The sequence below is a fragment of the Drosophila subpulchrella genome, chromosome 2L (assembly GCF_014743375.2).
Source record: "Drosophila subpulchrella strain 33 F10 #4 breed RU33 chromosome 2L, RU_Dsub_v1.1 Primary Assembly, whole genome shotgun sequence".
In the NCBI taxonomy this organism is placed as follows: Eukaryota; Metazoa; Arthropoda; class Insecta; order Diptera; family Drosophilidae; genus Drosophila; species Drosophila subpulchrella.
The window spans coordinates 5,042,504-5,058,647 of NC_050610.1; the positions used below are offsets into that span (position 1 = coordinate 5,042,504).

Sequence of the window (16,144 nt, forward strand, 5' to 3'; positions counted from 1 at the left end):
AGAAAATTCGGTTAAAATTGCGGTTATTTAAATTCATTTTTATGAAATCACATTGCGACAAATTCAATAGACTGAGAATTCTTGCCACGGAATAATGGAGGTAAATTCGATTGTTCAGTCCGGTTCCGGCTTTCACTTTTGAGAATATTACTTGAACTTGAGTTGCACAAAGTCGATTTAAAAGGGTTTTTCTTAGAGAAAATTATTTTATTATTCATCTTAATTACATATGTAACGGATCAGATGATATAACAATAACTATAGTTTCGTATATCAAAAGTATTCTAGTTGCATACAACCGAATTTAAAGTCCATTGAAATTCAAAAAATGCTCGAAATTATAAATCAGAACAGGCCTGCCTATGTTTATATTTTCCCAGTATACATATAGAGATCAAAATTTAATTAAAAACGTTTTTAAATACTTTCCCTTTGAAGAATTTTAAAATGAAGAATCCGATCACGATCTAATTAATTGAAAACGGGCCGCTTCGATTTCAAAATTATCATCAAAGCGGGAAGTCGCAAAAGCTCGATTCCACCAAGATCCCAAATATGGCCAGTGGGGCTTTCTTCCGGGTGACTGGCAGATCGGCGAGAAGCAGCACCCAGCCAAGAACCGTTATCAGTGGCGGCAATAACAAGCGCCGCTTCACCCACTTCCAGTATAAAGAAGATTAGTGCAGTTGCATCGCCGGGTCCGTCCATTTGTCCACGTGTGAGTGCGGGTGATCATGCAGTAGATCGATTTCATACAAAGTGTGAGGTAAACACAAGCCCCAGAAATCATTTCCGACCGCAACGATGACGGGAACAGCCGCCGTGCTCCTCACAATCACGATTCCCACGAAGGCGGAGGAGGAGCGCCTGAAGAAGGTCTACGTTCAGGTGGTTAACGGAGAAGTAGCCACGCCCACCGAAAGCGCCAGCAGATCTTCGACGATCGAGAGCCTCTCCACCATTCGGATCGGGGATTCCCCGGATAGGAAAAGCCACAAGCCACAGAATCCCCTGCCAAGGATCCAAATTCAGTCGTCCCATGATCAGCTACTTGACCTGCCCCTGGACACGGCGCAGGAGCAGGTGCTGCGCCAGATTCTAAAGAAATTTCACATACCCAATGCCGTTTGGCTGCCCAGCCTGGAGGGAAATGCCTATCACATCAGCTTTTCCATGGACTTTGACGAGCGCTACGAGAACCTCTACGAGGCTCTGCAGGAATGGGGCATCGGCGATCGGGAGGGATCCGCCGTGTCCGTGGTCGGCTGCCTGGCCCACAGATCCTTCATGCAGCGCGAGGCTTCGGAGGAGCAGGGAGACCAGCCCTCTAGCACTGAGTAAAATAGTCAAGAATGTGGTTTAATCCCCGAAAATCTAAAGATTTTACATTCTCTAGGTACCTCAATGCCCAGAAGCAGGGCATCTGGAATCGGTTCATGAACTCTGTGCGATCCCGGTTGAATGTGGCCCAGATATTGAGAGATGTTCGTCAGGATGCGGCCATTACCTTCGATTTTTGTATACTACTCGTATCAGCAGCGTAAGATTTAGCTTTAACAAGCATGACATTAAATAAGGGCTTTAGAAGAGGACTTCCTGTGGTATAATGCCATTCTAAAAGAACCAACATGACCATAAATTAGGGCTTTCGAAAAAGACTTCCTATGGTATAATGCCAATCTAAAAGAGTTTATATCATTACAAAGAAAGTTTAAGGTCTGTTTCTACAATATTAAAAAATAATTTGAAAATTTTTGTAAACGCCTTACTTAGGATTCAATTTTTTAATTTAATCGCTTGTTTTTCTTCTTTTAAATGTAATAGCATCGCATCTAAATTCATTATGAAGACTCATTTACTTATAAATTGGAACTAACCAACTTTAAACTAAAAATGTACTTCAATAATCTTGCTTACCAACTTTACTCATAACTCAAAAGCTTGTACAATATTTGTTCAAGAACTGAGGTCTAGCGTTTTTGGAAATCTAATACTTTGCAATCCACCTGTCATCCCTGACACCTGTTATATCAACTATCCATTTCAGAGTTCTGGCGAGCTTTGGTCTGGTGGAGAACAGCACGATTTTTCTGGCCTCCAGCATGCTTATTTCTCCACTGATGGGGCCGATAATCGCTGCCATTTTCGGAACTGTGATTCAGGACCGATCGCTTCGTCGGCTGGGCATGCTAAACGAACTGATCGGCATTCTGACCGCCACCCTGGTGGGCTTCCTCTTTGGACTGGTTGTGTGCACCACGGACCACAAATACGGAATAGGCGAAGGACTCACGGAGGAGATGCTTTCCCGCTGCGATCTACACTCCCTGGTCGTTGGGGTCTTTACGGCAATCCCATCGGGAGCGGCGGCAGCTATAGGAATCCTGGGTGGCAACATCGGCTCCCTGGTGGGCGTGGCCATATCCGCATCTCTGCTGCCGCCGGCGGTTAACTCAGGTCTCCTCTGGGCCGTTGCCTGCATCTACAAGTTCTTCGAGCACGACGACTCCCTTTACGTGGATGTGATCAAGACGCGACGCTACTCGGACAACCAGGCCAAGGAATTGGCCGTGCTGGGCGGCATCAGCATGTGCCTGACACTATCCAACGTCTTGTGCGTCTATCTTATGGGTATCCTAGTGCTGAAGATCAAGGAGATCGCCCCGGTGATTGGGCGGAAGAACAAACAGTTCTGGAAGCACGATATAAAGCTGGCGCGGCATGGAAAAGTGGAGACAGAGTCCGAGATTTTGGACGAGCTAATGGCCAATTTGCCCACCGAGGATCAGCAGGCGCTGGGCTCGCTCAATCGCCAGTTCCTGCGTCGCCTGGATGAGGCGAGCTACCAGCACACTTGGTCGCCGCTTAGCAACCGACACAGTTTCTCAATGCAGCCGCCTGGTGCCGGCTTCTCCACCATTCACCGCCTGGAGCAGCTGTACGCGTCGAGAGTAGGGAGTGGTCAACCTCCAGCAGAACGACGCCAGCGCCACAGCATTGTCAGCAGACCATCGCAAAGGAGTCATGAAGTCTCCATCCAGTTGAGTCCGCCACAACCGGTAGGGAACACACAGTCAGATTTCTATCCTTCCTAGGCTTATTTCTTGCATTGCAGCGTCCTCGATTTGCCAGCATGCCCTCGCAAGTGGGAAAGGACGAGTCAGCGAAGGAAACAGTTATCCAAGTGCCCAGCTCCAAGCGATTTACAGTCACGCCGGCTCGCGTGGACGAGCAGCTGCCCTAGAATACTATTAGATCTTTTCGGGTTTTCACTTTCACAGATTTTGTATAAACTTAAATATTATTAGTGTCAATTAACTAGTTGTTATACTCTAGCAGAGGGTATAACAAGTCGAATTCCTTACAAATCTGTAATAGTGAGCACCCGAAATGGACTTCATTACTTAGTTATGTGTATATGTGTAATGTGAATCTCTGTGCAACAAATTTCAATAATAACTACAAGTCTATTCCGCTGGGTCCTTGGCGATCCGCTTTGACCTGGGCGCGACCTCGTTTCAGCTGGAGGCGTTCGCGGGCCGCTCGCTCATGGCGCCGTCGAAGCTTCTCCAGAGTCTCCTCACTGGGCGGAGTCGCCTCCAAGGCCTCCTGGGAACGAATGATGGTGCGCAGCTTCTCCAGGGCGTCGGCCAAGTTCATTTGCTGGGAGCGCGTGAGGTCGCTCTTGATGTAGAAGTAGCCCTCCTTGGTGATCCGGTTGGCCAGCACCTTGAGCAGCTTTTGACGCGTCTGTTCGGGTATCCAGTCAGCCTGAGCCACCTTAAAACGCACGTCCACCTTGGTGTTCACCGTGTTCACGTGCTGGCCTCCAGGTCCCGAGCTCCGGCTGTAGGTGACCTCCAGTCTGTCCATGGGAATGAAGCCGTTGAACTTGTTGCCGCTGGCAGGGGGCTGGGGGTTCGATAGGTCAAATTAGGTGATCCAAGAGCCACTGCATCCACTTACCGGCGGGGGCGGCGTGTATATCTGCAACCGCGAACTGGGATAGAGCTTTTCCAGGGATAAATCACTCTTGTAGGAGAGTTGACGGCCCAGGAGGGTGTTGGTGCCGCCGGAGGAGCTGCTCTGGCGCAGGACGCTGATGAAGGCACGCGTGATTTTATTCATTTTATCCCGATTTTAGCCAAATCAAATGTTACGAGGGCGACGGTTGTTTTCACCATAAGTCAGCTGTTCGCGGTGAGTTTAGAAAAGTGTGACCGCTCGATGGTTTTTGAAAATGCCGAAATTGCGGAAATTCTACCGAGAAAATTAATTACTTTCAAGCCACAAAATATTTTTCTTGATTTTTTATCAAAACCTTTTTTATTACAATCATTTTAACATTAACTAGATTCTGCATTCCTATTCCAAACGTTTAAGCTCTTATAGTTTCCGAGACCTCAACGTTCATACGGACGTCGGACAGACGGTCGGTAGTGATCCTTTAATTTCTGGAGGCAAGGTCGAGCGGCAGCTTTCTCCAAATGTATTCAATCTTGCCCGCTCGCACTGCCCTCCATCTCACCCTTAAGTCTTCGCTCCGGTCTGGAGCGCTTTAGTTAAGCTAGGCTTAAGTAGTTTCAATTTTTAAGTGTCACAATAAACACACACTTGTTTTTTGTATGAGTTTCCCTCGGATTTTCGACAATTTCATCAATCAAGCCACCCCCCGCCGCAACATAGAATATATATACTTTATAGGGTCGGAAACGTTTCCTTCTACCTGTTACATTCTTTCCGAATGCCATTGTTATTTGAAATCACTTCAGACTCATAGCAATAACTTAGATAATGATAAAACATTTTCTGATACGTTTAGTTTGTATTTATTCTTTCCCATCCATGCAACAGCGGACTCCCACTGCTTAAATATTAAGACGTAGTGTGAACTGTAAGTAACGGTCAAGAGCATGGGACGCTCGGTTGTAGTCCTCGCTAGGCCGTTATCAAAGTTATGAACCACTGGTGGAGTGCACACTTTAGGCAATTTCTCAGACGCGAAATTACGCCAAGTATATTTCAAAAGTTTACCCGCAGTCCCTCTTCAAATTTCATTGGATCCGGTCGAACGCGGTTGTCCGACGGCCGTTTGTTATTATTAAAAAGCCGAAACTGATTCCAGGTGGGCAAGCTTACTTATCGGCTGCATTCCGGACTATTCACACCGATCAGAGATCTTTTTTGATCGCAGTAAATCGTTAGCTGGAGATCCTAAAATAAATGTTTATATCGGGAGACGTCGCGAAACTTGCGGTTTTCAGAGAGGTGGAGAGTGGTTCCTGATCGAGTTCTCGTTATTTTTGTTGCTTCCGATATTTCCCCCTTCTTGCTCCATTCCAATTGGGAGCGATCGATCGGTCCAGAAATATTCTTTATTGATCTCGGGCTCTTCGTGGGACCCCGATTCCGATTTCGTCGCCGTGTGTGTTGTCACAGCGAAAATTATTCGTCGCATCAGCAAAAGCGGCCAAATTTGGCTCATAAAACATAAAAATCGCTTGGCAGCAACAACACGAAAAAAATATATAGACGAATATATATTTAAAATTCGAAGCGAGACGCGAAAGGCGAGGCAAACAAAAAAGTAAAATATAAAAAGCAAAACAAAAACCAAGTGAACGCGGCTTCTTTTTCGGTGTGTGTTGTCTCTGCGCGATATTCCTTACGTTCTTACCTGAGTTTTAACTCTCACCTTTGCCCTTGCAGCCGGCAATAAGCAACCCCTCTCGATCGCCGAACTCTCGATCTCTCCGCTCGTGAGCACAGTAAAAAGGACCAAAGGACACCATGGCATTGCAACGGGAAGCAGGAGTGCAGGACTTCGTCCTCCTGGATCATGTGTCCATGGAGAAGTTCATGGATAACCTGCGAAAACGGTAAGAAACACTCTGAAGATACAAATCTTCATAAACCTTCAAAAGCACCTATCATTAAATTGCTCAATAAGATCGAAATCTTCTAGATAAATAAGAAAGTATATTCCGCTAAAAAATATAGATCCAAAGACCCCAAGTACTTTTATATTTAATAATGAAATATACAAGTAAAGAGTGCTTTAACTACGGGAAGTTATTTTGCTAGACTTTAAACAATAATGTTTACGTTTTAAAATAAATACATTGTGCATATCAAAATAAAATGTCTGACCTTGGATATTCTTATAAATAAAGCTGATAATGATTCATATTGTTTTGTTACTCAGCTAAAAACTCTTTCATGGCGTCAAGGGACTTCCGCTTATATGCTCCAAGTTCTAGCAATACTTCCCATAAAAAAACATTCTCATAAAAAGTGTAAGCACGCCAAGTAAAAGCTGAATGTAGTCTTGCAAAATATTACCAACTGGCGCTGTCCACCATTCTTATTGATTCCTCTGGTGGCCTTGTCCTCTGTTTACTTCTCCGAATACCCCCCATCATGGCCCGAACTCCTCCCCTTTTAATAACCACTTTTCCACAAGTTGTTGGTCTAGTTCAAGGCTTCTGTTTTGATCGATTGCCACGCAGAAAAACTGGTTACTGTGTTCTTGGCTTTTCCGACTTGATTAAACTGGATTTGCTTATCGGCATTTCAATTAAACACGAGCTCTACGTCTCCGACTTTATCTCCCCCATTTAACCCATTCCGAACGCTTTTCGGTTCCACTCCAGAGCGCACTCAATGGACCCATTTGCATGCCCATTTAGAGTGTTAAACTCTTCTTTTTGTGCCATGACTTTCGGTTTTTAATGCATTCATTAGCGGCCTTTTAATTCAATTTGAGAATGGAATGAGATGTATTTCGGAAAAAGGGGGAGGTATTATAGAGAAACGAGATACTTTTAAATACTTTATAAAATAAATACCACATTCTTATTGAAGTGGTTATAAAACAGATCTTTATTAGATCAACTACCTTTATCTAAGTTAAATATTTAAGAAAGTGAAATGCTTGTCTCACTGCCCCACTCCAAATCAACTTCCATTCGAGTGTCAATATTTGTGTGGCCGGCATTGTGGTTCCAGGTGGTTACGTCGGGGGCTACATGACCATTATGTAAAGTTCCTTAACCCCCCGACAGCCACGCAGTACAACCCACATGGACCGTATATCATTTCATTTCACTCCGAGTGTCAACAACTTGTTGCAACCGCTTCCTTTGGAGTATCTCCCCATCTATTTCCCCGGGTCGCTGGTTCGCATGGCTCGCTAACTTTCATGTAAAAGCGATCATTATCGGGAAAAGTTCTCGCCACCACATTGTCGAGTCCACATATTTATTCAAGTGATTAGCAGGGGTTTACAAAACTTTGTAAATATGATGTTTCGCTTGGACTTTTATGATAATGAGTTCTAAATAACGACAGATATTTGAATCATTGTTTCGGTTTCTCTGTTCCTAAATAATTTGCAATGCCTAAAAATAAATGGTGGTACGAATCCAGGCACTGATTCATTTTATAAGTAAAAATATTTAATTGTTCAGCACAGTCAGACAATATATCACAATTACGATTGGTTGGCTTTGATAAGCCAAAAAATGTGTTCGCCTTGAATGAGCTGTCAGTTGAAATTAGAAAAGGAAATTGATGAGCGAGTTGACGGAAAATCAGATGTCTACGCACAGATGGTAAACCGCCTGGTTGATTGGTCGGTTGCATAAGCAATTTGTAGACCGTAATTAAAGTTACTGTCAAAGATGCGTTAACCCACTTACCAAAGCATCGCAAGCAAATAAACCTGTGTAAATTGGATTAATTACATAATCGCAGTAATGCCTGTAATATCAAACATGATTTTCATGCCTTACAACTCGGCATAATCATAACATAACTCAAATCATTTTGCTGCGCATTAATAAATATTTATCAGGAAAGCCGGAAAACTCGGAGCCAACCAAGTTGAGGAAACCCCCATTGAATTGAGGGTCAAAAACGCGCCAAAACCCGAGAAAAGCGAACACGTAGTTGGGAAATGCGCTAAAACGTGAAAGAAATAAATGAAATCCAGTGAAATAAACTCACTTTCATTTGGCATCGTGCGGGTAAATCAATCAAATGGGAAATGGCTGCATTTTGTACTCTACTTGGATACTTGTTTTGCACTGACGGATGACAACACACATTATTTGGCACCCTAGGAATACTATATTTTATTCAAAAATTAAATATAATTAATCCCATCGCATGTGCTCTGACTCACTCTGTGTATCTTGCAGATACTCAAGTCAACAATGAGAAATCTGAAAAAAAAATTCCGTGGCGTAGCCAAAATACGAACCGGTTGATGGCGTCAGTTTGGCCGAGACTCACTCACAAAATAGAAGACGAAAAAAATGTGTTTGGAAGAAAACTTGTTTCACTTGCCCCGAAACGACCGAAATGCTTCCTCGATCCGATCCCCAAACAAACCAGATCTTTGTTTGCCGCAATCCAAGTTCGCGGCATTCGGCTAAGGAGACGTTTTACGACTGTCATTAAGTCGAGTGTCCTCACGGGAGGGCCTACAGCCCCATAAAATCTCTGATCGATTGCCCTTTGACCCTTTGGCTCACATGCATCACTTTCGAGTGCCCCATTTCGTGCCTATTTGCCCGATAAGTTTTGTTTTCATTATTCCCACTTGTTTACGCATTTATTTGGCCTACTATATATATTTCGGGTGGATCAAGTGTATACAGCACTGGTGTTTCCATGAACTGCCGTTGAACTTTTCTCTCCGGGGGAAACTTTTATTGGGGCTATAAATTTTTAATAATATTTTTGGGTTTATTAAGATATTGTTTTTTTTTTGACATCAAGAAAATTGCTATTTTTGTAACAAGGTAAAGGATCTCATGAGTGTGTTTTTAACAGCAAAATAAGTATAGGTAAACATTTGAGAGATCATACATATTTTGATTGACAAAGAAAGCCTAATAACCTCTAGCCTCTCTTAGAAAATGATAATTAAAAGTGTTGGGACTGGTTAAATCTCTATCAGTCTTCAAAGCTTATCAAACACTCACTTAACCAAAGAGTTGAGAGTGGGTTCAAAGTGGGTCTTCCCATTAGGCACTTCATAAATTGTGTGAAATAATATCAGCAGTTCCAGCCAACAAACTGATGATTCATAGACATGGCGATATCCACTTTCAATGCTAACGACAAACTGCATTTCATTTTCATTTAAATGCTTCTCACTGTGCTCATACTTCTACTGATTTTATTTTATTGGCTTTTTGGCTTGGCCAAGGCTTAGATTTTAGTATTCCACAGGCGGCAATAAACACTGCACTTAACAAAATGCTTTCAACTGGAGTTTAAAGACTTAAGAGTGTTTTTATAGGCACACAAAAATCCCAACGCCGAAATTTTTTGAATATTAAACTACAAGTAATGGGTCCTAAGAGGGCTTCAGCTTAATCAATAATTTTAACATTTTGGGGTACCTTCACTTGAAGAATTACTCAAAAGCGGCACTCAAACGGTCTTATCGGCTAGCCGAAATTGATATCAACAACGAAAAATCCCCACTTTTATATAGTTTTCCATTTGCTGAAACCGACTTTGGCGCTACATGGCATACCTTCTTTTATTTTTACTTATATACTGGAGTCTTGAGCAGCGCCAAAGGCCCGATAAGATTGCACAATTCCACCAAAGTGCCAGAAGTTGTCGCAGAAAACCGTTTCTATATGGGTCCCTATAGTATAGTTCGATAGCCATGGCTAATACTTACTGCCAAGGTGATAAGCGAACTTTTGGTTACGCAATTGTCGCGGCGAGACCTTCCATTGGATTAGGTTCCCCTTATACCCGTCAATATTTTTTCTCGCCAATTGTATATCGAGTATTTATTTATACATTTTCAGCTGATAGCCGTGTGATATTCCCCTGCCCTTGTTATGAGGAAAAATATTAAAGAGGCCGGGTAACGTAAACAATTCCCAGCCTTTCGAAGGGGAAGAAAGCTATTAAAGCCTGTTGAAGAACGCTCCTTGGATTTCCGACTGCAATCAGAAATTGTCTGTTTATTTGTAGAGGAGCCGTTGCATTGTCTTGGATCTCCTAGTTCAAAGAGAGTCTTTCATCTGCCCCGGGGTAAACACTCACCCAGTCCTCACCCTCTTTTTCACCTTGCGAGGGCTTTCAGCCGATAAGGGTCTATCAAAGCAGCCCATTCCCCAAGATAAGCACTTCTGATAGCGGAACGGAAATCAAATCATTTAGCCAACATAACCGCTGCGATTTGATGGCCAGTTTTCTGCCGGTGTTTTCCTCTCTACCATGCCATAAACTTGGTTAATGTGCAAATTCTCGGAAGAAGAGCATAAACCATTGAACCTCCTCCAAAGTGGGAAAGGGGCAGCGTCTTAGAGCGAGCGGAGAATTATCCGTCTAGACGACGCCGTAGAATTCCTGCTCTGTTTGTTTACCCAGAGCCCGGCAATGTTTGTCATTCACATTGCAATAACTTCTGCTTGTAGGAGCAGTCCAGGGAAAATTCAGTGGCATCTGCATTTCGTTTACACAAATCTTTAGCGGCCCGCCGTCCAGACTTTTCAGAGTTCTGCTCCTGTTAATTGATTGGCCTGGTGTAAATTGAAGTTAATTCCAAGGCATGGCCCAGATGCAATTGTGCATTGCGCAAATTGAGGGGCAAATAGCAGACGAGGCGTAGGAAAAAGAGGAGCATCGTTGAAAAGTCTCTCGGGAAAATTCTGCAGATGGTCAGTAGACAGGAGCGAATCGGCGCAGGGAAAATGATTTTAATAATGAGATGGAACAGCTCTTCTGGTTCGGTCTCTGATGTGGTTCCCATGAATGCGATTATTGGCAGCATTTCAGAAAAGGGCGAGGGGATTTGACCTATCATCGCACACGATTCTTAATCTGCGGAAAGTCTTTTCCATTATTCTTTAATGTTTAAACCCTTTACTTGTGGAGTAAAAGGGTATACTAGTTTCGGCGGAAACTACATATGAAAGAGGTATGAATGCTGATATCTCGGAAACTATAAAAGCTAGAAGGTTGGGACTCGTTGCAGGTTCTTGAGGTTCTCGCACAGCGATAGTTTATTTATGCAGGGCTCATAGCTCTAAAACCAGCTAGCGCTCACATTTTTTAAAAGTGTAAATGGGATTTTGTTCTTATTATCATTGGCACTCGACTTGCCAAGAAATCATAAAATTTAATTTTAAGCAAATAGTGCAATCTCGGAAACAACCGATTTGGTGCATGCATATCTCCATCTCCCTCGCACTCCTTTTAGCTAAGTAACGGGTATCTAAAAGTCGAGGCCGTCGACTATAGCGTTCTTTCGGGTTTTGTTTATATAATGGAAAGATAAGAAAAGAATCAGAAAATTAAAAAGAAATTCTTTATTTCCTAAACCACTTCACTGTTCGTTTTAGAACGACTTTTAATTGCAGAAAGATATATAGTTATATTTATATCTCCCTTCTCCATTACAATCCCATTCTTTCCAAGTGCTTTTCATACAACAGCCAATAAATCGCCTAAATTCAATTAGATAACAAAATAAACAAACCCCTATAAAGGCAAATAAAAACATTGACCCACTAAAAGCCAAGTTTGTTGACCAATTTATGACGTCAGCTCAGACCAAACATTTTCCGAACGCCGTCTGCTCTGCCCATGAAAAATGCACTGTTAGTCTATTGATTTTCCGTCTGGGGTGGAGTAGTATTTTCAGAATCAAATGATTCATCGAGAGGCGCGAGAAGGCGTTGCAAATTATTAATGGCTATATGCAAATCTCACTTAGAGTAGCCGAGGCTGAGTCAACGTGTTAGCGCTCTAAGCCAACAATTTGTTAACTGGTACATGTTTAAATTAAATAATATTGGATGCCAATGCCATGTGCTCAGTTTCAGGAAGATGAGTCAGTAATAATAGTCGAAGTATCGGTGTAAAACAAAATGCTCAAACACTGTACAATGCATCAAAACAAACTGTTGCTGTGTATTGGAATTTCGTATAGACGACGTTCGATATATTTGTTTTCTTTTTTTTGCCTCTATCTTGATTACGTCATTTGGCTCTGAATAAAGAAAGACACTCACAGTCAACGACAATCGTTATAATGAATATAACCAAGTCAAGTTTATGAAGTGCGCGAAAGAATGAACATGAAAATGTGCGAAGCCAGCGAGAATATTTAATTTATGTATGTTTTTTGGATGGGGAATCCAAAAAGGGGGAAGAAATCATGTGTTGGCACTTGAGTAAATAAATAACATAAAAATATTTTGGTGTATTTTGGAGGGCCAGAACAGAAGGAGATAACTATATTGTACATATGACAAATGGGGTGCAGTGAGGAGTTCTGGAATGATAAGCAAGTTTGGGTTTTTTTTTTGACTGCTATGAGTCAGAACTTTGAAAGATAACACATTTATTGTATTATTGTTCTAGTGAAAGAAGTTTCTAATAATATATTTTAAATAATATTCGGTATCTTTGTAAAGCTACATAGACTGTTAATATAGGTATTATGAATTTATGAATCATTTAAAAATAACGTTTGTTAAATTTAAATAAAGTTTAACAGATATCTACAAAGCAACTTTTTTAATTTAATAAATCGTAAATCACATCAATTTTTTGATTACTGTTTGAATAACAATTTTCCCTGATTGGTTCGTAGATTTTTAAATGTTTAAATGTTATTATTATAATGAATATGAATACCATTCGATCAATGACCACGATTATTCAAACTAATGACGGATTCCATTTAGAACAGCTTTACAATTCCTAGACGAGTTTTTGACAATTACATACCACATACCTGACAATGCCTGACAATTTCTATAGCCTCATTTAGGCCCTCCTCCGCAAAAGGCGAGTGGTTGGTCATGCGGGCCAAAAACAAATTTTGACGGTATGTCAATCATGCGCCCCGTGGGCGACTTGCCACCCCCACTCTCTCACTGCCTTTCACATGGTGTCAATATGGTTCTGGGGGAAATAGAAATCATAGAAATCACGCCGATGGGATCTTTTCGGATTGGGTTTCTTTTCGCTAAGAGGCTTGCCATTTGCTGCTTGCCCTTTTGCCGCTGAGTGCAACTCATAATGATGGCCCCAAAAAGCAGAAAAAAGTTAAAAAGCGTGCTAAACGCTTTCTTGGACATTGGCTGGAGTTCAGTGGTTCGGCGTTTAGTCATTTGTCGCCTGTCACACTTTTGACCCAGATGTCTGGGCGGCAAAAGTAACAGAAGTGGCAGCACACAGTCCACAAAACGAAACGGAAAGCAGAAGAGCCAGCCCCCGTCTATAAATAAGCACTGAAAAGTTAAGTAAAAACATGTGTTCGGGGGAACTGGGCACCAAAAACCCCAACCAGCAGCCAAAACATAAATACAAACAAATGCGCGTATTAAGTGTATTGTTTTAATCGTTTTCATTCCCTCATTTCGGGCTAACGAAAACTGTTGGCTGTTTTGTTTCGGCTTAGTTTGAGTTGGTCTTTGGTTTTAACCATTTCTCCGTTTCTTTGTCTGGTAATTGGGTGCTTCATTTGGGGTCTCTGTATTTCTGCTTTACGTTTTGGGAAAACACTCTGTCCATGGGTTTTGTAATACTTGTTGCACAGTCTGGACTGGACTTTGGTTATGTGGCTCATCTGGGGTAATTTACAGTCCGGTAATGGTGTAACTCTTACTTTCGGGGCAGTCTGGGTAATTTTCTCGGGAACTGTAACAACTAATTTGCATCCAATTCGTTTCACTCTTTCTCCACATGAGTTCACTGAGACAGACCTGGAATTAGGTGAAATCAAAACCATTCAAAAACTAATGATTAAAGTTAGATAATAACCTTGTTCACTTTAAAATTTGACACAATACTTAATCTTATTATTATGGGAGTAACAATGTTTTATCGATTATAATGAATGGTGTAAGGAGGTATTATTACAAACAAAATATCTAGTAACAATATAGTTCAATAGATACTCTGAAGTACAAGATACCACTATCTTTAACTTATTTTAACGACTCTAAGTTCTATAAAATTTAATTCTTTTACCCAGAACACCTATCTATTTATGTCTGTCGAGATCTTTCCTTTACTATTTAAGAAATTCTCCAAAAAGACTTGTTAGTTCTCGATACACTTGAAAGTATCTCATTGTTTATCTATTCAAAGTGACCCACTTACCGAACCGAATGCATTTTATTAACACAGCACAGTTTTATACCCAATCTTTTGGCGCCTTACAAATTGAGAACACTATAAATGCATCCACATATGCACCCCATTTCAGTCAATCAAAAACGTCGGAAAAGAGATCAAAAATTTGATCCACATCGGTCAATTATATTGATCGCCGACGTCATGCAGAGCAGGTATCTCATATAAACCCGAATCTCCGCGTATGGAAGCACGATATAAAGCTGGCGCGGCATGGAAAAGTGGAGACAGAGTCCGAGATTTTGGACGAGCTAATGGCCAATTTGCCCACCGAGGATCAGCAGGCGCTGGGCTCGCTCAATCGCCAGTTCCTGCGTCGCCTGGATGAGGCGAGCTACCAGCACACTTGGTCGCCGCTTAGCAACCGACACAGTTTCTCAATGCAGCCGCCTGGTGCCGGCTTCTCCACCATTCACCGCCTGGAGCAGCTGTACGCGTCGAGAGTAGGGAGTGGTCAACCTCCAGCAGAACGACGCCAGCGCCACAGCATTGTCAGCAGACCATCGCAAAGGAGTCATGAAGTCTCCATCCAGTTGAGTCCGCCACAACCGGTAGGGAACACACAGTCAGATTTCTATCCTTCCTAGGCTTATTTCTTGCATTGCAGCGTCCTCGATTTGCCAGCATGCCCTCGCAAGTGGGAAAGGACGAGTCAGCGAAGGAAACAGTTATCCAAGTGCCCAGCTCCAAGCGATTTACAGTCACGCCGGCTCGCGTGGACGAGCAGCTGCCCTAGAATACTATTAGATCTTTTCGGGTTTTCACTTTCACAGATTTTGTATAAACTTAAATATTATTAGTGTCAATTAACTAGTTGTTATACTCTAGCAGAGGGTATAACAAGTCGAATTCCTTACAAATCTGTAATAGTGAGCACCCGAAATGGACTTCATTACTTAGTTATGTGTATATGTGTAATGTGAATCTCTGTGCAACAAATTTCAATAATAACTACAAGTCTATTCCGCTGGGTCCTTGGCGATCCGCTTTGACCTGGGCGCGACCTCGTTTCAGCTGGAGGCGTTCGCGGGCCGCTCGCTCATGGCGCCGTCGAAGCTTCTCCAGAGTCTCCTCACTGGGCGGAGTCGCCTCCAAGGCCTCCTGGGAACGAATGATGGTGCGCAGCTTCTCCAGGGCGTCGGCCAAGTTCATTTGCTGGGAGCGCGTGAGGTCGCTCTTGATGTAGAAGTAGCCCTCCTTGGTGATCCGGTTGGCCAGCACCTTGAGCAGCTTTTGACGCGTCTGTTCGGGTATCCAGTCAGCCTGAGCCACCTTAAAACGCACGTCCACCTTGGTGTTCACCGTGTTCACGTGCTGGCCTCCAGGTCCCGAGCTCCGGCTGTAGGTGACCTCCAGTCTGTCCATGGGAATGAAGCCGTTGAACTTGTTGCCGCTGGCAGGGGGCTGGGGGTTCGATAGGTCAAATTAGGTGATCCAAGAGCCACTGCATCCACTTACCGGCGGGGGCGGCGTGTATATCTGCAACCGCGAACTGGGATAGAGCTTTTCCAGGGATAAATCACTCTTGTAGGAGAGTTGACGGCCCAGGAGGGTGTTGGTGCCGCCGGAGGAGCTGCTCTGGCGCAGGACGCTGATGAAGGCACGCGTGATTTTATTCATTTTATCCCGATTTTAGCCAAATCAAATGTTACGAGGGCGACGGTTGTTTTCACCATAAGTCAGCTGTTCGCGGTGAGTTTAGAAAAGTGTGACCGCTCGATGGTTTTTGAAAATGCCGAAATTGCGGAAATTCTACCGAGAAAATTAATTACTTTCAAGCCACAAAATATTTTTCTTGATTTTTTATCAAAACCTTTTTTATTACAATCATTTTAACATTAACTAGATTCTGCATTCCTATTCCAAACGTTTAAGCTCTTATAGTTTCCGAGACCTCAACGTTCATACGGACGTCGGACAGACGGTCGGTAGTGATCCTTTAATTTCTGGAGGCAAGGTC

The 16,144-nt window shown here is 42.8% G+C and overlaps 3 protein-coding genes across 4 annotated transcripts; 1 reads left to right on the forward strand and 2 right to left on the reverse strand.

Moving 5' to 3' along the window:
* Positions 1-621: 621 nt before the first annotated feature.
* Positions 622-15,146, forward strand: LOC119547096. 2 transcript variants are annotated; one of them, XM_037853799.1, is made up of 5 exons: positions 622-1,337; positions 1,397-1,540; positions 2,048-2,747; positions 14,424-14,735; positions 14,792-15,146. In XM_037853799.1, the coding sequence occupies exons 1-5, from the start codon at positions 805-807 to the stop codon at positions 14,918-14,920; spliced, it is 1,818 nt and encodes a 605-aa protein (XP_037709727.1). In that variant the 5' UTR covers positions 622-804; the 3' UTR covers positions 14,921-15,146. The 2 variants fall into 2 exon arrangements, with proteins under 2 accessions (XP_037709727.1, XP_037709726.1); XM_037853798.1 differs by lacking the exons at positions 14,424-14,735; positions 14,792-15,146 and adding an exon at positions 3,116-3,470 and having other exon boundaries at positions 624-1,337; positions 2,048-3,059.
* Positions 3,401-4,208, reverse strand: LOC119547099 (peptidyl-tRNA hydrolase ICT1, mitochondrial). Its single transcript, XM_037853802.1, has 2 exons — positions 3,967-4,208; positions 3,401-3,912 (listed from the first exon to the last, which is right to left on the reverse strand). The coding sequence occupies exons 1-2, from the start codon at positions 4,126-4,128 to the stop codon at positions 3,460-3,462; spliced, it is 615 nt and encodes a 204-aa protein (XP_037709730.1). The 5' UTR covers positions 4,129-4,208; the 3' UTR covers positions 3,401-3,459.
* LOC119547100 (peptidyl-tRNA hydrolase ICT1, mitochondrial-like) lies at positions 15,077-15,885 on the reverse strand. The gene is made up of 2 exons (XM_037853803.1): positions 15,643-15,885; positions 15,077-15,588 (listed from the first exon to the last, which is right to left on the reverse strand). Exons 1-2 carry the CDS (start codon positions 15,802-15,804, stop codon positions 15,136-15,138), a joined length of 615 nt encoding a protein of 204 aa, XP_037709731.1. The 5' UTR covers positions 15,805-15,885; the 3' UTR covers positions 15,077-15,135.
* Positions 15,886-16,144: the final 259 nt, after the last annotated feature.